Here is a 22617-nt window from a genome sequence, read left to right on the forward strand (position 1 = left end):
AGCCCTTAGAAATCAGATTGCTTTTTATTCCACAAACACTGTAACCTGAAGAAAAAGGAAGAGACTGTGACTATATGCAATTAGTTTCATATTTAGTCCGTATTTCTTTATTTCCTCCTTTGCTAATGTATCTTTACTGGGCTGTTGAGTCTCTAGTGCCTCGTCATTAACAGAAGGTGAAAGCTGACCTGGTGCACCAGTTAGAAACTGGAACGGAGCTGCTTTTCTCAGCAATTTCAGTTTTGTCATGCAAAATAAAGTAGCCCATACTTTCCTTTACCCTTTAATAATGTGAACGAACAATAAATAGAGAATATCCTTATAATATTCCTGTCTCTCACCTAAATTTTGCTATCTTCTTTAAGTGGAGGAAAACGGGTAAAGTTTGTGTAGATTCTGAAATGTGAACTGCTCTGTGTTTTTTGGTAGAAAACATGAAGAAAACATTGAATTTTGTGCTTTTTAAGCCTCCTAAGAGTCTATAATTATCTCAGAAGTGATTAAAAAACAGTTTTATAAAAGACTTGAATCTAAATTTGTATTTCTTGTCTTAAACCTGTGGGTTGGAGACATCAATCGTTAACCATATGTGGCTGTTTACCAATATAAAACAAACCTATCGATCTGACAAGTAGTTGATTTGCCTCATCCATTTCCCCATAACAGTACATAGTTCAAACAGAAGATTAAGTTTCATTAATACAGCCTTTACTTCAATTCCCTTTAGGTTTATGGGTGTTGCACTGCCACCTTGTGGATATGAGGCTTTTCAGCTTAGGGAGGTCTTTTCATCACTGCGTTAACTAGTACTCCAGCTAAAAATTATGCAGGACCATCGACTGTAACAAATGTACCACTCAGGTGAGGGATGTTAATAATGGGGAAGGCTGTGCATGTGTGGAGGGGTGCATGGGAAATCTCTGCATCTTCCTCTTAATTTTGCTGTGAACCTAAAACTCCTCCAAAATAATAAGTCTTAAAAAATAGCGCACGCACGCGCTCGCGCGCGCGCACACACACACACACACACACACACACACACGGCGCACGCACACACAGCAAAGTGTGTTTGTGTGTACGTATATATGTAATAGCTTTAAAACTAGTGTATGTGAAATTTTCAGGTATTGCTCACCATGTAGGAATTAAAAGAATAATTGTTTTCTACTAAAATGAAACTATGTAAAATGATTGTTATGCTAGAAGCCAGTTTTAAAAGATATAACTATACCCTCAACAGAAATGGCAAAGCTCATCCCAGGAAGTGGGCTTTTCTAGAATTGCCTTCTGGGCTAAGTCCCAGACTAGGACGACCAACTGTCCTCGTTTGCCTGGAATTAAAATTTTGGACTTTCAGTGATAAAAATGAGGAAATTCTGGGTAAACCAGGAAGGGTCGCTCACCCTACATACGATACATATATTACTCTCTTGCCTGGGATTTTAGTGTTCTTAGTTTCCAGTAATTTGTCACAGACTTAGGGAGATCATAGTAACTTCTTTAGGGTAAAAGAAGAGTGTGATGAATTAAAAGTAAATAGAGCTAATGTTATTAGCGCATTATTCATAACAGCCCCAAAGTGGAAGCAATCCAAAAGTCTATCAACTGTTAAGTGGACAAGTAAACTGTTGTATATTCATACAGCACAATATTATTCAGCAATAAAATGGAATGAAGTACTGATACATGTTACAACATGGATAAAACTTGAAGATATATAGTGAAAAAAGCCAGGCATAAAGGCCACATGTATGATTCCATTTATATGAAATGTTCAGAACAGGCAAATCCATAGAGACAGAAAGCAGACTAGGGGTTGCCAGGGGTTAGAGGGAGAGGGAATGAAGAATGACTGCTGATGGGTAGGGATTTCTTTTTTGGATGATGAAAATATTCTCAGATTAGATAGTGGTGATATTTACACAACTCTGTAAATATACTAACAGCTATTGAATAGCACACTTTATATGGCTGAATTGTATGTGATGTGAATCATGTTTCAATAAAGCTATCTTTTTTTTTTTTTAAGTAAATAGATCCTTGGTGTTATGCTTCCACTGCAGCAGACTGTCAGCAAAAAGGACAATGAGTAGTATGGAAATGTGTGAACAACTAATTTAAGTGTGAAAGTTTCCATGATTAACTTCTTCCAGATTTATAAACTGTGGAATCAGTTAACATGAAAATGATTGAAGAGAATAAGGAAGCCATCAATTTCAGATTCAACCTTTGGTTGTATAGAGACTTGGAGATTTAGTGTCAGATACATCTGGGTTTGGCTCCTTGACTCAAAAATGGGTTTGATGACAGTCTTCCCTGAGCTGAGTTGTTGTACGGAATAAAGAAACTGGGGTCTTGAGTGATCTTGTTGGCCTCCTGAAGCAGAATTATCATGGCCGTCATTCATGCACACTCTACTTTTCCTGTTATTGTCACTCCAGGTACTGCTCAAGCACTGAGTCGGGGAAGGAAGAAAGCCTCCCCTCTCAGGCCACATAGGGGTTTTGTCCTTTAGATGACTGAGTATGATAGTCTGTTGATGAGGTCCTCCGAGCTGGCATTCGTTAGAAATTCAAATCAGAGTGTTACTGGGAGCACTTTCCACTGCAGACTCTCTGGAAGAGTCAGGGCTCCAGGGTACCCTGGACCTCGAGCAGCTCCTGAAGCTGGATGATGCACAAGGTGCGATGTTCTCAAGAATCTTCCTGAAGCACCTGCTCCTTTCTTCTTACACTATTTGTTCTTCCTTCATCTTTGTATTTTTCTGCCCAATCAGTGGGCATTAATTTATTTGATGATTCATGCCACTATCATTTGCCTTATATTTAAAATGCAATCATTTCTCTAAGTACACCAAAGTTTGGGTAACTAACAAAGGTGTTTAAAATTTTAGCAACAAGTTATTTAAGTTGACTTCCTTCAAGTTGTTTCTATTTTTCTTAATATCATCAGATGACCTCTTCTTCAGCTTGTTTCATTAGGCAGGGGCTTCATGAGGCAAGAAGCCAGTGCCTCTAAGACACCGACTGTCATAGGGCTGGCACACAGGACGTGCCTTTTGAATATTTACTTGAGGTGAGCAAACCATTTAATTTATAACAATGAGCCATGGGAAGAGGGGACAGCAGTCTATGTAGTATTTGTCATGTCCCCTCTTACGGCCTTTCTCCATTCCCCTGGATATTTTTTTTCCCCTTACTATTCCTCTCATCCAAAATCTCTGAGGTGGTAAATCTATGGGAGGAATAAGACTGAATGTTTTAAAAGTGCCTTAGAATGGCCTTAACTCAGATTGCCTCAGACTGGGCATCACCACACCACTAATTGTTTCTTGTGCTTGAATCAGAGTTCTATGGACTTATAAGTATTAGGGGAGTTTGGGCTAGGCATTCCTGGAGAGGAGCTCCTGGCCGAGAGGACCCATTTAATGCCCATATTTACCACCCTCACACATGTTGTGTCACCTGCAAGGTGCTGGGCTTCACCTTTATCTGTTATCATTTTATAGTCTTCTAATTTTATGATGTACCAATTTATAATTTTTTGACTGAGAATCAAAATAGCAAATTGAAAATGTCTTAAACAACACAAACATGATCTCACTTAAAGAAGTCTGGAGTAGGTGGGCCAGTGTTAATTCAACTTTCCATTGATTATTAAAACATTTTGTGGCATAAAATGTTAAATTTACATGATTTTAAAGTCAAATGGAGACACAAGTAAAATTTGAGTTCATGAGCAGCTCAAAGCTCAGAAATCAAAATCCAGGGATAGCTATCATCCTCACTTGATTCTCCTTTGCTGTCAGGGTTTTCCCAGGGAGAAGATGCAAAAACAGAGCACAGTTATCTGGTGAACATGATGGTTTTCATGAAGAATCAACCAGTGAAGCCTAGTTATTTCACACATGTTAAAGGGATTTAGTTCGATCAACTTTTTACAATTTCAGAGATTAGGGAAGAACAGTCTGTTTAGTTAAACTGATTGACATAATCACATGTTTTTAGGTAAATAAGAAAACCAAGTTCAAGTTCATAAGGATAATTTTTGTTCCTAATAAGCCAAAGCTTAATGTATTGCTTGAACCCTATTCACCCTTAGATCTCTGTCTTGTAATTCCTTTGAAAAATAGTATATTTCATATATTCTGAGAAATATATGAACAAATATAATGTAAATATTTATTTAAGGAATGTTAGTAGTATAACTGAAAATAATATACATAAAATTTTACCATTACCCCCAAGAGCTTTATTCAAATCCCACAACTGAGAAACCATTAGTCATAGCAACATGTCCTGTGGTTCAGGGATTGTTTCTCTCCTGTGTTTGACTTTTTTTTTTTTTTTTTTTTTGGCGGGGGAGGTACTCTAAACTTTAAATTGCTGGTGCTGAATAAAATAGATTTTCTCCTTAAAATGAGCAGGACCATTCTAATTAGATATTCTAGTCCAAAAAGATAAAAAGAATGCTGATGGCCCACTGTAAACATTACTTGGCTAAAGGCATTTTAATCTTAAAGTTAAGGTTAAAGTTAAGGTTATAGGCTTTAGGGTCAGCTAAATATGAATTTCTGTCCCAACTCTGCTATCTCCTATCCATGCAAACCCAAGAAACATTTTTAACTTTCTCAGTCTTCAATTTTCTCAACTGTAAAACAGATATGCCAATAATTATTTTATTCAATAGTAAGAGAATGGAATGAGATAATACACATAAGCTGTTTCTCACTGTGTAGTATACAGACACTACTGGTTAAGTGTGGGTTGAGAGGACGTGCCTCATGTTTGTTTCCCAACAGCTATGATTCTCTGCCAGTCCAAAACTCACAGTGGAAGAAAACCCCCAGAACCATTATGAATTTGTATATACTATATGTATATATGTATATCTATACCTATATTTATATCTATATCTATATCTATCATCTATCTATCTATCTATCTGTCTATCTATCTATCTATCTATATCTATCTATCTAATCTCAAAACAGGGAAATTAAATTTTGAAATATAAATATGAAAATTCAAATAGCATATCTTCAAAGCTCCAATTGCAGGCTCTCTCTTCTTAATGACTATCTTTTAAACAGGTCCTATTTGAGGCCCCCAAATAGTTTACCTCCCTCTCACCAGGCTTCCTTGCTGATATCAGCTCTGTACTGAGCTCCATTCTCCAGGCTGTCTGCTATTAATGTTCTGATGCCTGTGGTTTAAACTAACCTGTTTCTCCAAGTGCAGTCTTTGAAATAGAAAAGTAAATATTATATTATTTTAAATTATATCATTAAATGTATTTTAGTAACATTAAATTATATTATTTAATATATTTAATAATATTTAATTATTATATAACTGTATTATCATTAATAAAATACCATTGATTATATTTCAATTAAAATATTTAAAATATTTAAAACATTTAATAATATACATGTTAAATAACATTTATATAAATTTAATTATTTTAAATATAATGTTGTATTATTATAAACCCCTTTTTTAGAGGGGTTTTATAACCATTTTGCATTGTAAAATTTCCTTCTTTTGAGTGAAAGAAACAATTGGAAACTTTGTGTGACATATATGTTGCAATATTTACAAATGCAATGGTTGCAAATAAAGGAATGCAGATCCTTGCTAAATCTGAAGTTATGGTTTACTAGTTCTTCTAAACAGTCTCTATTATCACAATAGCAATAAGAACTTCTAAAAGATACACTTTGTTCTCACGATCTTTACTTGTAAGTGGTCAAAGTGCTCATGTTGAAAGTATGTGAGAGAGATTGAGAAACATTTTTATTAAATATAAGTAGCCAAAGAAAACAATGTGCAAATGTTTTTAATTCATGAGAAGACAACCTTGTTATATCAGCAGTGACTAGTTCACTGATCCAATTAAAATCACAATATTATATCTCATTTAGTAATAAACAAAATTACATAGAGTTTACATGTTATAATATCTAAAATAGCAACCTGCAGACTTAGCCCTTTGTCCCACAAATCTGTCCTTTTTTCTCTTTAGAACTTATTACCGTATAATAACTTACTACATTTGACCTGTTTTTGTCTGTTTTGTCTTCCTCTGGCCCCTACCACATGAGGACAAGGGTTTTTAACTGTTTAGTTCACTGTTGTGTTCACAGTGCCTTGCATGATTTTTTGGGCACATAGTAGGCATGCAGTAACTGTTAAATATTCATTCAACAAATCATTATGACTAATTTACCCCCTTACTGGAGCAATCTGAATATCTAAAATAACAAAGTTCTTAAGCATGTGAGAAAATTGGTTAAGAACTTACCATGTGGCAGGTACTAAAACTTTGAAATTGAATCTGTTATTATCTCCATTTATAGGTGAGGAAATTAAAGCAGATAGAACTTAGGTGAACTTCCAAGGTCACTTAACTCATAGATGGAGCCAAGATTGGACACAGGCTAATGTGGGAGTCCATGTTCTAACTACTGTACTATTTGCAGAAGACAGAAAAGGTGAGGACTTTGGCATTGGAGACGTGTGGCAGGGGATAAGAGAAATAAAGCACACTGAAACCCAATACCATGTCTGACACCTAATGAACTCTCCATACATGTTAAGGGTCAAAGACCATTTCCTGATTTACCAAGAACTTCACTTTACCACTGCAATAATTTCTGAAGCAAAAAAATTCTGAAAGATTCCCATTTTTCTCTTTCCTGGGTGAACTTTGATGTATCCTTGGAAGGACATTTTAATATTTAAATCTGAAGTCAATATTCAAAGCTAATTGGTTTTGTGCTCAGACTAATTAAGCATAAATGCTAAACATTCATAAATGGTGTAATTAGTTATTAGTAGGGTTTCTTTTTTAAAAATTGATTTCTCAGTATCTGTAATATGGCTAGTGTTGGAGTTTTCCCCATATCACTCAAAGCTTAATAATTACAATTATAATCACACTTTTCTTAAATTGTATGACTTTGTTGAAAAATGAAAGAACTGGGGCTTGGTTCTCATCATTCAAAGTCTCTAGATCCTTCAGCTGCTCCCCTTTCCCATCTTAGTTGCCTGTCCTGGGGCAGCTGCTTTCTTTTTCTGTCCATATACTTCATGTCTAGTGTAAGGGTTTGAAGCAACAGCAGTTCTGGCCCAAGAGGGTGGTGGTGGTGGTGTGTGTGGGGATCTGCAAGGTCATTGGTGGTGCTGTGCATGATGGCACTTGGCCTCCGTGCCCCAGGGGATGGAGAGCTGCCTTAAGAGCAAAGGTTGGGGGCACTCGTGAGGGAAGAGAACAGTGAAACCTCTTGTAGAGTCTGGCTCCCCTATATCTGAAGGCTGGGAGAGGAGGAAAAGTTTCAGGAGTCTGACTTTGCTTTTGAAAACCTCTTAACTTTGTTACTAAAGCAGTGTTCACTCAGGGCTAGCTAGCTTTAGGGAAAATGCTTAAGTGGTTGCCCAATATCTGGTCTCAATCTCTGGAAATATCTTCCATGAAGACATAGTGTCTTTTAGGCTACAATCAGATTTAAAAGGTTCAAAAATGCAAATACTTGGGAGAATTAACAAATAAAAAGCAATGCTTTTTCTAGGAACAGGAGTTAATAAAGCAGTGGGTGCTTGGGAAGAGTGGTGGTAGTTTGTCCTAAAACTGTGGACAAACCATAGGGGTGCCAACAGGTTGAAGGTGAGTAGGACGGCCAGTGTTTGCCCCGGCAGCTATGGAGAAAGTTCAGCCGGCTGCTAGGGCATGGGTCCCACATGTCAAGGAGCAGATTATTTGTAAGGATACAAACTTGGAGATGTCTAGCAGAAGTCTGTGGAACCACATACTCTGGGAAGAAACTCAGTAAATGGAAGTGAGTCACAGGCTAAGTGAGAAATCCCACACAGACTGTAATAAAAGTAACTTGCTCTTACAGTGTATGTCTTCTAGACAATATGTGAAACAGGGAAAATTATCAAGAATCAGATTTTCTTAAAAAAAAAAACACGCAGAAAAAAATACTTTGGTATATTTCCATCTATTTTTTTTTCTATTTTACATAATTGAGACCACTCTCAGTACATAAATATACAAAAGTATGAATATATACTTCTTTGTACTTAATAGCATAGTATTAATTTCCTAGACCCGATACAAACTCTTCCTTGGGCTTATTTTGAATAATTGTTAAATAACTCACACAAGAAAGAACAACCATTTAAAAAACAGCCTTCTAGAACTTTATGCTTCTAAAAAAAACTCCAGAATGGAAGCAGCAGGGACAAAAGCTCCAAACAACAATAACAATAATAATAAAAGTAACAACAACAATATCCCCTGAGCAGTCAGAGGAAAATAAATATATGAGAAGAACAAAAAGACCCCAAATTCTACCTTTACATTGTGATATTGTCTTGTGTTATACCAAGCAAAAGGCATGCAGTGACTGATTCCATTTCCATCTTCAAGTCTCAGGGAAGGAATTCAGAGAAAAGAATGTCAAATAACCAACCCATGTTTACATTTCAACCACCAAGGTTCCAGGCTTAAATAAAACTTTAATTTGATAATAGTGTAGCAAAAACAAATTGCAGGGCAGAAACTGAACTTTTTATGTGTGTTTTTAGCTTCTGTTCTTGTTGGCTGGGACCTCGGCTTTTGAAACTCAAAAGCTAACTATTTAATTTTTCCCTTCTTTGAATTCTGTAGCACCATCCTTTCCCTGAAGCATGAGGTGAGATGCACTGGGTTCTAGGAACTTAAATGGGGCACAATGTTCCCTCAATTGATTTCACCAAAATTGATGATTACATTTTAAAATTTCTCCTTTCACAAGGCCACCTCACTGATTATGTTCATGAACTCATCCTAGAAAAAGTGCTACACACCTCATTGTTGAATATCACTACTGTCACCTTTGAAGTACTCCCCTTGGGAAGCTAAGCACCGATGCCAGCACCTAGTCCACCCTTCAAAGCAATTTTGGAACTCTTTTTCTGGAATGGCCCGCACAGCTGTGGTCGTATTACCCTTGATGTCCTGAATGTCATCAAAATGTCTTCCTTTTAATATTTCCTTTATCTTCAGGTAAAGAAAGAAGTCATTGGGGACTGGTTCAGGTGAGTAGGGAGGGTGTTCCAATACAGTTATTTGTTTACTGGCTAAAAACTCCCTCACAGACAGTGCGTGTGAGCTGGTGCATTGTCATGATGCAAGAGCCAAGAATTATTGGCGAAAGTGCATGTCGTCTAACTTTTTCACTCAACCTTTTCAGCACTTCCAAATAGTAAACTTCATTAATTGTTTGTCCAGTTGGTACAAATGCATAATGAATAATCCCTCTGATATAAAAAAAGTTTAGCAACATCGTTGCAACAAGTTCGTGAACTTAATTGTCAGCCCTCATGATGCATATACTGCAGAATGATCACAGTAAGTTAGTTGACATCCATCACCACACACAGTTGCCATTTTTTTTCTTGTGATGAGAAATTTTAAGATCTATTCTCTTTAACAACTTTTAAATATATAATTCAGTATTGTTAAGTATAGTCACCAAGCTGTATATTACACCCTCAGGACTTATTTATCTTATAACTGGAAGTTTGTACTTTTTGACCACATTTACCTGTTTTGCCAACCACTCTGCCTCTGGGAACTGCTAATCTGTTCTCTGTATCAATGAGGGTTTTTTTTTTTAGATTCCACCTATAAGTGCAATCACATAGTATTTGCGTTATCTGCCTGAGGACTTATTTCACTCAGCATAATGTCCTCAGGTCCATTCATATTGTTGGAAATTACAGGATTTCTTTCTTTTTTAATGGATGAGTAATATTTCATTTTATATATATGTGTGTGTGTGTGTATATATATATATATATATATACACACACATATGTATGGTGCCAAAAAAAGTATACACATTTTAAGAAAGGAAAAAAACTATTAAAATTGTAATACTCAATATAGACCAATAACAAAAGATGAATACAAGTCACGTTTGACTTCTGAAATTACAAGAGGTGCTCAAAGTTGTTACCATCAGCGTCCAGATACTTCTGATTATGGGGAACAACTGCTTGAGCAACATTGACCAAAGTGTTCACTTGTATACATTTTTTGGCACTCCATATGTATATATATATTATATATATACATACATATATATACACACACACACATATGTTGCATTTTTCTTATCCATTCATGTATTATAGACACTTAGGTTGCTTCCATGTCTTGGTTATTGTAAATAATGCTTCAATGAACATGAGGGTGCAGATATCTTTTCAAATTAGTGTTTTTGTTTCCTTTGGATAAATACTCAGACATGGAATTGCTGGATCATATGGTAGTTCCATTTTTAATTTTTTGAGGAACTTCCATGATCTTTTCCATAGTGGCTGCACCAATTTATATTTCCCCCAGCAGTGTACAAGGGTTCCTTTTCCTCTACATCCCTGCCTACACTTGTCATTTCTTGTCTTTTTGATAATGCCCATCCTAAGAGGTGTGATATGGTATCTTATTGTGGTTTAGATTTGCATTTCCCTGATGATTAGTTTTGTTGAGCATATTTTCATGTGTCTGATGGCCACTTGTATGTCTTCTTTAGAAAAAAAAATCTATTCAGTTCCTCTGCTTATATTTTAATCAGATTGTTTATTGCTATTGAGTTGTATGAGTTCTTTGTATATTACAGATATTAATTCCTTATCAGACATATGATTTGCAAATATTTTCTCCCATTCTGTAGGTTGCCTTTTCGTTTTGTTGATGAGTTCATTAGCTGTACAGAGCTTTTTAATTTGATGTAGTCCCATTTGTTTTTTTGCTTTTGTTACGTTTGCTTTGGGCATCAAATCCTTCATTTACATTTGCTTCAAATTTCACTTCTCCTTTTATCACTTTTCTTTGCTGCATTTTTATCTTTTTTGGTCAAGTCCCTCTTTCAATTTTCCGTTTTTCTAAACTTAATTTTGTAAAATGTCACGTGGATTTATCACTGGCAAACAAGGAGGCAACACAACCATATGCTTTGTTTTCTGTGGAGGAACTGAGCGACATGTGCAATGAGTGGTCATCATTGAAAGACTTTGAAAGAAGTGACATGTTTGGTCTTTGATCTTGATGTGCATTTGTTACTTATATCTGATTTGTGGACTGCAGAAGTAGCAGAGAAGTTTGTGCTTAATACAATTACACATAGTTAGTATATTGTAGTAACTGAAGCTTGAACTGTGTTGTATGGGGACTAGTATGATTTATACTGCTGCATCTGAAATTTCTGCATTTCAGAACCATGCCACTGATGACTGCCCTTGCGATGGTAGATTGTTTATTCCAAGGATGGTGCAACATCTCTCCCGTCCTACATGATCTTCAAGAACCTTGCCATTCCCACATCAAGAGGTGGGATCTAATTCCCCTCTCCTTGAATTTGGGCAGTTTTATGACTCTTTGATAACGAATAAAATGGAGCAAAAAATAACCACGTGATTTCTAAAGTGGAATCATAAAAGACAATACAACTTAACACTGGAATGCTTTCACCAAAGCTCTAAGCCACCATGTAAACAGTGTAATTGCCTGAAGACCATCATGTAATGGAGAAGTCCAAACAAGCCTATCCAGACAAATCACCTGGAGAAAATATGTGAATTGATTGATCCGGTATTATATTATTGGGCTTTTAGGTTGTTTCCAATCTTTTGCTGACAGAAGTAACTCTGCAACAAATATCTTTGAACACATTCCATTTCTCACGAGTGCAAATCTATGTGCTGGTTAAATTCCAAAAACCAGAGTAAGCACAAAATCTTGAATTTGGAAAGATAGTTCTTTTCCACTTTCCACCAATAAAGTTCAATCAAGTGAGATAAAAGAATGTACTTAGGTTTTCAAGGAAGTAGTTAGTGAAGTCCATTTTCTTAGTGAAACAAAAGTTACAAATATTATTTGTGCTGATAAGGGAAACGACACTGGCAGCACAATGAAGAAGATAAATTTTGTTGGGATGAGAAAATCCCTTAAGCGATGTAGTTTATTCTCTGATTTAAAAGTATATTTTGTAGAAAGAAGACCGTATTCCTCTGACCAAGAAATCAAATCGTTCTATATTCTTTAACCTACCTTCGTTAAATATAAAAAATGAACAGAGAGCAAGTGGAGAATGGAAAATTTTTTTCAAAAAAACAAGTTTTAGGGGTCAATTCTGGAGTCAGTACCATTCATCTTTATATTTTACACCAGTTTTGTCAACATTTACTAAATGACGCTTAGCTCAAAACAAAGCTTATATGCACGTGTTGCTCATAATGAGAACCTCATGCCACAAAGAAAAGGTTAAGTTACATTAGTATAATTTATTTAAGAAGAATGAAAGTTTATTTGATACTTTAGATTGTCATAAGAAAGAACACCAACACAAAAATATCAGGCCTTAAAGAGTTAACCCGCAGCAACCTAAAAAGTAGTTATCCAGAATGACACTTCTGTACCTTGCAGACTGCGTATTCTTTGTTTTAGGTTTCGGCTTCACTTTATCTTGATGCTTAGCTAATTGAAATTTGTACAATATTTCATTTTCAAGACAGCAACACTTATGCATATCTTTGGTCTCTATGGTGCCTAGTTTCAGCTCTCTGTCTGAATAGACCTGATAAGGCAGGATTTTAGTTAATATGTAGTGAAGTTCTGAAAGCACTCCAACAAAGTTCCTTGTTTTAATTCACCCTCAGAGTATTTGTCTATGAATTTCAGCTTTGTTTGCTTTTTAATTTTAAAATATGCATTTGGTTTCAAAGGGTTCTGTTTTTCCTCTCTGCTGCATCATTAATTTAGTAGCTTCTAATTTTCCAATTATTCTTTATTATAATAGTGTTACTGTTTGCTAACGTATAGATGGTTAAAACCCAGTTTCCTGCATAGCCGAACCAACCTCAGGAAAATGAAGTGGTGGATGATCCACAGAAGCATTCCAGTTTCAGGCTGCACACGTTTCACATGCTTGCTGAAATGCAATTTGCGTTTTCACTTTGTTTACTTTCCATGTGAAGTGCTCTTCGACCTAACCTTTAGTCAGTGGGTGATTTTCTTTATGGGAGTTAAAACAAAGCAAAGACATGAAATAATTGTTTTGTTCACCTTACAAACTTTCTAGGATTCAAAGGTCTAAACTAAATGGTCTAAATATTATTTTTTAAAAATTCCACCAGCCACCTTTTCAACTGAAGTGATGAAACCCAAAGAATTCATATAGCAGAATGGAGAAAAGTAGAACGGTCGTCTGAAAATCTGCCATTGGTGAAGTGATGAAGAACATTTACTGGCTTACCCTGAAATTCATCAAATTTGCGACTCTTGGATGCATATGGATTTCTGTGGTTCAGTGTACAGTTTTAAACAGCTGCCTAAAGTCCTGTGTAACTAACCTGGTAAGTTTTACTGGTCTAATGTTTGTCTTTGTGGGAACAGAATTCAGCTCGTTATAAATTATTGAATAATTTTCGCTTTACAAGAAGATTTGCCATGAGAAGTCCTAGAAAGGCAAGAAAGATTCTTTTTCCAAAGTAAGTTAGGGCCATTTATAACTACAGAAGGTAAGGCAGGGCTATTTTGTTTCCTATCTGTTCATAGATATTTTTTGGGGGGGTATAAGGGGAGCCATGGGATTTGGGTAAAGGAGGCTTTAATGAAATCAATTTTGCGTGCTTTAAAAATATCAATTTAAACTCATTTACTACAGAATCATTTATATTTGTCTTGAAACATGAAATAGGTTTGGCCACAGGGCAATGCCTGGTAGTTGCGGATGTCGGTACTATTTATATTGTGGATGAATGAGTGTATGGGGAGGTGGATGACCAAGGAAGCAGATGCGATCAATACCATATAGAACACTTTATTTTAAAAGAAGAATTGTTTGTATATTCCTTTATTTCTATCTGTGTATTTGTAATTTTTTCAATAATGAGTTTTTTTTATATGGAAATTTATGTTTTCCTTCTCATTTATAGATGTCATCCCTCCAATATATATATCGTTTCATGTCTTTTCAGTTATTGTGGTTTAGCGTACTTAACACAGTCACTGAATCAACTTTAAAAACCAAATGCAATTAAGCCAAGGAAAGGTACACTCATTTACAAACAAAGGAAATAGCACAACAACTTACATTGATATTACTTAGTCATACTTTAAAAAATAATAAAAATACCAAATATAGCACTCATTATGCTCAAGTATTGAAGATAGAAGCCGATGGTATATTAAAAAAGAATTTATTTGCCACACTTTTTTTGGTTGAATTTAAACTCCAGTTTAAAACACTATTTAGGCTTACTCTGGATAGTAGCACTCTAAAAAACGTTTGGTATTTTATATAAATCTTTGCTGAAGACGTCATTGCCAGTACATAGAATTGTATGCTTTAGGTTTTTGTGGTGGTAATCCAAACTTAAACATGGAAGAATGGGATTATTTAATGTTTTATTTATTAAAACATAAAATTTTTCTCTGATTATAACAAGAATACATATTTATTGTAAGATATTTATAAGATAGAGAGGAACAAAGAAAAAAAACACCCTACAATTCCACCACTATTAGTCTCTGATTATATTTTCTTTCAGTGGATTTTCCTCAAAGAGGTATATAGTTTTATGCACAGTTGTGCACCCAGCTTTTCATTTGCCATTATAGAGTGAGATTTCCCCTAAATCCTGAAGTTTTTTATGGAGACAGGATCTTTAATATATTTAGAATATTCCATCATATGAATGTACGCCCATAATTGGTTAATGTTGCTACTATCAAAACTGATGTTAGTTGTTTCCAATGTTGTTGTCACTTTATTTTATTTCATTTTTTAGTTAAGTTTAGTTTTATCTTATCTTTTTGTGTGGGCTCCTTTGACTTTAGGGTTTGGCAGTAGAAGCAGACAGTTTGTTCCTTTGTTGAGTTGCCTTCCGTTCGCCACCTACAGAGAAAGGCACAGCTGATGGAGTGGCGACAGCAAGAGACAGGGTCTGCCAATCTGACTGTAATAAATGTTCTCCATCTGGGCCTCCCACACAGGGGTTGGAGGGACAACAGCTAGGTGAATGAACAAAGAAAAGCCATGGATTAGGGGAATGGATATATAAAGTGCTCAACTTTATTATGCTATTTGGATTGTTTTTTACTGTGTCATCCTTTTTAGCCTGGACATTTGCCTTGAAGGTCATCTTTGGTTTTACTGGATGGTTCTTGATTTTGAGGCATCTTTGCTGTTTTAAAAAGAAATACAAAAGATTCTTGTACAAAAGAATGTTAGAATTGCTGCCCAAAAGTGCACAAATCATAGTTTTATGATTGAGCATGTGTATTTTACATTAATTGAGGGATTTGTATGTATCAGTTGAGTGTATTAACTGACTTAATGTTTTTGAATTATATATGCTATGTGCTGCAGACAAGAAAAATAATATTCTTCAGAACACTAGTATTATGAGATCCTTTATGAAAAAGAAACAGATTCATGGTCAAATAATTTATGGAAATACTTTTTGCCGCACCCTCTTTTTGTATATCCACAAGGCAAGGCACAATAGTATATGAATGGCTTTGTTTAATCACAATTTTCTCAATTTCTTTGGCAACAAAACCCAGTTTTTGAGTAACAAATACCAACAATTAAGGCACTACTGTTGAGACGTGCTTTGTTAGAAGTATTAATTCAAGTCAATAAAAGACTATTAGAAACAAATAGAGTTCAGAAGGTTGTCTTGTTCAAAAAAGCACAAACATTAATACTTTTCTTGTATATAATCTACAACTTTATAACAAGAAAATAGAACAAAACTATAATCCAAAAATTCCATAAAATATCCAAAAAGTGGCACAGTTTGTATTGGTGTAGGAGTAGCCCTGCCAGTGAAACAGAATACAGTTCAGAAATAACACCATTTACATAAGGGAGTATGAAAAAGATGATAATTCAAACTAAAGTGTGGCTATCCATTTAGAATAAAAAATAAGAAAAACCTTCTTCCTTCAGTAGGTGAATGAATAAATAAACTCTGGCACATCCAGACTATAGAATATTACTCAGAACTGAAAAGAAATGAGCTATCAAGCCATGACAAGGCAAACTTCGATGCATAATGCTAAGTGAAAGAAGCCAATCTGAAAAGGCTAAATATTGTATGATTCCAACTCTATGATATTCTGGAAAATATAAAACTATGGAGATAATGAAAAGCTCAGTGGTTGACAGCAATGGGGTTTAGGGGGCTGGAGGGAAAGATGCATAAGCAGAGCACAGAGGATCGTTACGGTATGAGGATACTCTGTACGATACTATAATGATGGATACATTTATCCAAACCCATAGAATGTGCAATACTAAGAGTGAACCCTAACATACATTGTGGACTTCGGGTGACTATGATGTGTCAATATAAGTTCATCTTTAGTAAAAAATGTACTATTCTGGTCAGATAACGGGAGAGACTGTGCATGTGTGGGGGCAGGAGTTATATGGAAAATTGCTGAACCTTAATCTCAATTGTTGTGAACCTAAAACTGCTTTAAAAAAAAATGAAAGCCTTAAAAAAAGAGTTTAAAAAATGGATAAAAAACCCCCATCTCCTTACATCACTATCTGATGCAAATAAATCCTAGGTGGTATTTTAAAAAGATGTCATTTAAATACAGACAAATAACAAAAACAAAACAAGACTTTACCCCATAAAAATACTGAAATAAATGAGGAATAAATATTTCTATAATCTTGGAGTGGGAATGCTCTAAGAAGCCTGATTCAAAAATCAGGAATCCCTAAAAGATATTATTCATAAATTTGACTGCTTAGTAAGTTAAACTATATGACAATAAACAGAATACAGTAAAAACAAAGTTAAAAAAAATGGGAAAAAGTATTATGATAAAATTTTACCAACCCTTATACATATAAGACAGTATTTAAAATAAATTGAGAACATGAAGACCTACTTCAAAAAAATATATTAAAATGGCTAAAATGCCTGTGATGTTCAACTTCATAAAAACCATGGAAATGCACAGTAAAAATGAATTATCAAATTTTCTTCTATTATTTTGGCAAAAGTAAAAACATCCATAGTTGGCAAAGTTTGGATAAAACGGCACTTTCATGAACTGTTGGTTAGAATGCAAATTGATAGATTTCTAGAAAACAATTGGTTAATAAATATCAAAATTAAAAGGAAAAATATACCTTTAACCCTGAACATCAAGAAATTTATCTGAAGACATTATTTTATAGCTAACCAAAGACATGTCTGCAAAAGGCTATTTATAGCAAGTTTGCATATAATATTAATAATAGATTTTTAAGTGCTTAACACTGTACTATATAATGATTAATCCATTATTTAATTGAAACCTCACAGAACTTTATGAACTAAATATTATTTTAGTTATGTCTCAGGTGAGAAGACTAATTTTAGACAGCACAGGTAACGTTTAAACTAACATATTGGGAGCAAGGGTCATATGTGGGATTCAAATGCACATCCTCCTGCTCAGTTTCATTTATTAGAGTAGGAAGTAAAGAATGAAATTAGTTCCACCTGAGGTGGGTGGCATAGGAGAGCTCGTGCCAAGAAGTAGGTGTTGGGTTAAGAGGACTTAAGATCCAAGACTAGGATTGTGTGTTTTAAGCAGATGATTGGAGCAGGTGAACTAAGGTAAACCAGGCAGGATCCTAACTCCAAAGCGAGGAATGTGAATTTGGTGCAGATTACAGGAGGCATCCTACTTTGGTTAAGAGCACAGGCTCTGGAGGCAGCTTCCCCATATCCCCTTCAAATCCTAACTCTTGGGCAATTTACTAAATCTCCCTGTTCCTCACCTGTACAATAGAGTTAATGATAATACCTACCTAATAGGGTTGTTGAGATGTTGAATGAGATTTAGTGTAAAATATCTTGAAGAGTGCCTGGAATACAGGAATTGATCACTAACTGTTAGCTATGATGATGAGGACGGGGATGGAGGAAGAATGTTGATTCAAGAAGAGTGTTGACAAAACCTGCTTTCTCAGAACCCCATAGACCTGATTCATGGGACCACTTGATGGGCACTCCATTCAGCCTGTTAAATTTAATCTTGAGAGCTACCAACAGAAGAATTCAATGCTGTTACAATGTTACTTCATGACTGTCCTGTTGTGTAAAATGGAACACAAAAACTACCCAGTGTCCACCCTTTTGCTTTCATGAGCGATTTTTGAAGGGATAGGAAAAATTTCAATTGCAAATTCGCTATCATACACTCAAGTGTATACGATAGTGGTTCAATCATATAAAGGGGAATCAAAAGCTTCATTTTGAACAAAATAATGGAAACAAAGTACTATTAAGCACGTAGTTGCACAATTTATATAAAAGATACAGTTCTTACTCTAAGTATTTAGTATCTAAAAACAAAAATGTATTAAACATCCTTCTTTACAGATATAAATGGTTAGGAAATAGAGATTAGAGGAATCTTTATTCACACATCAAATGAAAGGAAAAAAGGCAATATTTGTTCATGCTAGGCCACTGGACAATGCTTCTAAAGGACAAAACTGCTGGAACATTCCTAAGTAGTAGCCACCTTAAATTCATAGATTTATCCCTTCTGTATATGTTTATTGAATACCTGTTATCCCTCAGACACAGTTCTAGGTGCAGAGGATAGAGTGAAGAGAAACATGGATGGTGCTTCCATGGAGGAGAGAAAGTGCTCAATGAACTTAGTGACGGACATTTGTTCTCTTCCCTCTGCAAAGCATGGGATGCTCAGAAGGCCACAACAGGTGCTCAAACCACCTCCCGGGCCCCTTTGCGTTTTCTGTCACCTCCTGGAACATATCTTGCTTGTTCCAGGTTCTGAGCTGGCCAACGACACATGTCCTGCTCCTTGTGGAATTAATCACCTCTCCAAGTCAGTGGTTCAAATTCAGCAACTTTTCAGGGGGGATTCTGAGCAGTACCAACTAGAAAAATTCACTTAGTTTTCCCCTGCCTGTAATTCTAAATTAATCATCTGTGAGACAGGTTGACAATTAGATCATATCCATGAAACACTATTCAGGTACATATCTGATTGTCATATGCCCAGTATTGCCATCCTTTTAAGCCCTTCTGTTTATAAAGGCATCTACTCAAATAAGGACCAGGGAGTGGATGAACAATTTATAGACTTTCCCCCTTAGTTCCTATTTCTTTCATATTCCCTCAGCACAAAGTTCTTAAAATTTGTGGGACTGTGAGGAAAAATACGTGATCTGATGTTTAATCTATGTAATATTCTGAATTTGTATTTTTCTCTTCTCTTAATAAGACCAGTTTTTAAAAAGAAAAATATGAACATAATTCATGTTTAATCCAGGAGTCCTCTGATGTTACAGGCTTGTTTAATACTCTATGTGACAATCCGTTGTCCTTAACCACTCCGTGTAGCCACATCCCCACTCCCACCTTTATCATTTCTGCAGAATTCTAAGACATTACATCTTATAATTTGCACTGGCATTTTATCTGATGTCATGACTGATTTAATGATTTTAAAACATTTGGCTCCTTGCTTTATAGTTTAAAAACACGAAGGAAGCAGCACTATTCCAGGAAGCTTTTTTTTATAAAAAGGTTTGGTCATTATACTGAGCACAATACTGAGAGCTGGTGTTTATTACCTCCTTCTTCATTTCAGGGTGGGCAGCTTGATACTGGCATGCCATATAATCTGAGTGAACCGGTGAGTAATTGTTTCTACTGGTAAAAACTTTACAGTGTTTGCATTGATAAAAAGGGAGCAATGATCAGGTTTTATTACAATGAGAATATTTCTTAAGCAAAATCTCATTTAGTTGTCCAAGATGGAAGAAGGACAATCGAAAATAGTTATAAATCTGAATTACAGAATATTCAAAAATGAAGTCAGGGACAGTGTATTGAAGTGGAAAGGGCACAGGACCAATTCAAGTCCATGATTTTGATTCTATGTAGCTGTGCAGCTTTGGGCAAATTGCTTACTATTTCTTAGACTTAGTTTTATTATGTGTTATCTGGGAAGTTTGGATTAGATAGTCCTCAATATGTCTTCTAACAATTACATTTAGGGTTTTATTACTTTTCTGCACCTGTGTCCATTTATTCAACAAATGTTTAGTGACTCAAAGCATAGGTATGAACTAGGTGCTGTGCTAGTAATAGGGACTTAATAATGAATAAAATTCATGAGGTATCATGTTTTAAAGGACTCTCAACCTTGTAAGAAAGACAGACACATACACAAAACTATGACTAGACAGCATTCTGAGAGGCAGAATAGCGGTGTGGGTGAGGGGCAAAGAGAATACACAAGAGGAAAAGCATCTCACTTCTCTGCCTGACCTTTGAACTAAAACTACAAAGATGAAGAGTTTTCTAGAAGACCTAGAGGGGAAAGTGTCTACCAGTCAGAGGGAACTCTTTGGGCTAAGAGGCAAAGGTTTGAGGTAACCTAACTTGTTCAGGAAAGTAAGAACACTTTGGCTTACTTGGAAAATGGGGTATGTGTGTGGAGGATGGGGAGATGGAAGACGAGGTTGTCATGTTAGGCAGGGCCAGATCGTGGAGAGCTCTGTATACCATGTTGGTAATTTGGTTATGTTTACACACAGAATTTTAGGTAAGAGAAGGGTGTGTTTCGGTTTTGTTTTTAAAAGGATCATTCCAAATGTGGAAACAAGAGAGGCCCCTCATGAGACTGTTGGCAAGTGGTGGTTGGCACAGAAGAAAAATGGGATAGTGAGTGAGTGAGGAACCCAGATGGATTTCAGTTAATGAAGAGATGAGTCGATAGGACTTGGTGAGGGGTTGTCCCGGGGGGCCAGTGGAATGAGAGGAAGAGAAGGCGCCCTGGTTCCTGGCTCAACCGGCTCAGCAGATTCTAGCATATTAATGGAAAATGAAGAGAAAGAGTGAATTGGAGGGTAGAGAGTGAGGAATTTAATATTTCACATGCTGAATTTGCAGTGCTTGTGGGGACTCAAATAAAGATGTCTAATGAGCAATTGGAAATCTGGGTCTGGAGCTCAGGAAGGAGCCTCAGTTGAGGTTTAAATTTGGGGGTTTCTGACACCTAGGATGGTTGAAGCTGAGGGAGTGGAAGAGCTCACTCATGGAGAGCTTTAAGAGCAGTTAGAGAAAAAGCTGAGGATAGGACACAAACCCAAAAGGGGTGGGGGGAGGCAAAAGAGACAGCAAAAAGGAAGGAACTGAGAGGAAGGAGAATGGCAATCCAGGGGTCACTGCAGCCTGGGGAAAGAATGGTCTACAGAACTGCAGACACAGATAGATCGAGTAAGGCAGGGAGAAATGCGCTAAATCTGTCCAATAGGAGGCCAGGGAAGCTTTGGGAAAAGCTTTTCAGGGCAACTATGGGACGAAAGCAGGCTAGGGGGCAGCTGGCTTCCCAAACTGTCCACCTATTCAGGTTTTGATACGCTGCCTTCCGGTTGACTCCCAGCTTTGATCACAGTAATGTTGGGTAATATCACAGTAATGTTGGGTTTTGTTTGTCACATGAGGCCACCCCATGGCCCCACGATGTGTTTGACGCCATGCTCTCCTAGACTTTACCTGCTGCCAACCACACAGTGGACAGTGTGCTCCCTGAAGGTCAGCTATTCTCTGCGTTCTCAGCCTGCCCAGCCAGGCTGACCTCTACTCAGCACCCCTGCCGTCCTGCAGTGGAACCACACCAAGCTCTGCTCTGTCTGTAGACGGGGCGGCTCTGCGTAGAGTCCCAGAAGTCCTGATCCTTTAGAGGCCACAGTTTCCGTGGTAGATTTCTATTTCTAAAACACTTTTTGTTACTATGTTGCATTTTCAGGTGACAAAAAAGTCATACCTCTTCAGTCACTGCTGCCTCTTATTGTCTCTTGCAGTGCATCCAAGGATGTCATTTTTGGAACTCTTTAGATCAGGAAAACTGTGCTTTAAAGTGTGTAAGTATTATTTATTTTTCTGTTTTTATATTAATTTTTCCCTCAAGAGAAAAGTTGTCTAAGAGGATCCCCAGTTGAATTTCCACTGGCTTTCAGTTAGTTAGCTTGACTCTAAAGGGAAAGTATGATAGACTGAATAACGTAGTGATGGGGAATAAATTGAGATCAACCCTATGAATGCAACTGGAGACCAAGGGAGGTTAAAAAAAACCATGAAACCCAGGGATGCCCAATTGCTCCAAACTAGAAAGGCCTTTTAGTAGAATGTTAGGTGTTTGTTATATTTCCTTGTCCTGAGCTTCTCAAAATTTAATATGCAATCAACTGGGGATCTTGTTAAAATGCAGATTCTGATTCAGTAGGTCTTGCGTGGGACCTGAGATTCTGCACTTGTAACAAGCTCCTATGTGATGCAATACTGGTGGGTCTCCAGACCTTACTTTGGAGAGCAGGGTCCAAAATCATGTTCTAAGTTTCTCTGCAGGGAACATGGTAACGATCTAACCCAGAGCTCATAAGCACCTAGGTTTGCACCACTTTATGTAGGAACGCATCCCCCAAAACTTTATTTTTTACTTTTAATTTATCTTGGCTTTGTCCCTCAGTGTGTATCACTTACTTAAGGTACTTAACTTTTGGTACTT

General features: G+C 36.3%; 1 protein-coding gene across 5 annotated transcripts in view; it reads left to right on the forward strand.

Annotated features, from left to right (window-relative positions):
- The first annotated feature begins 12819 nt into the window (after positions 1-12819).
- ROS1 (ROS proto-oncogene 1, receptor tyrosine kinase) overlaps positions 12820-22617 on the forward strand; it is a 98481-nt gene continuing 88683 nt past the window's right edge. For 3 of the 5 annotated variants that reach the window (XR_012496723.2, XM_074333485.2, XM_074333486.2), the window contains exons 1-3: positions 12820-13406; positions 19693-19737; positions 21914-21973. Coding sequence is in view for 4 of the 5 variants with exons in the window: in XM_074333485.2 (XP_074189586.2) it covers positions 13284-13406; positions 19693-19737; positions 21914-21973 (228 nt within the window). In the remaining variant the exon portion in view is untranslated. The remainder of the gene's footprint in view (positions 13407-19692; positions 19738-21913; positions 21974-22617) is intronic. The other 2 variants (XM_019741353.3, XM_019741354.3) reach the window with 1 other exon arrangement.

The sequence above is a fragment of the Rhinolophus sinicus genome, chromosome 2, assembly GCF_057876585.1.
Source record: "Rhinolophus sinicus isolate RSI-liver-muscle chromosome 2, RSI-T2T, whole genome shotgun sequence".
Lineage (NCBI taxonomy): Eukaryota > Metazoa > Chordata > Mammalia > Chiroptera > Rhinolophidae > Rhinolophus > Rhinolophus sinicus.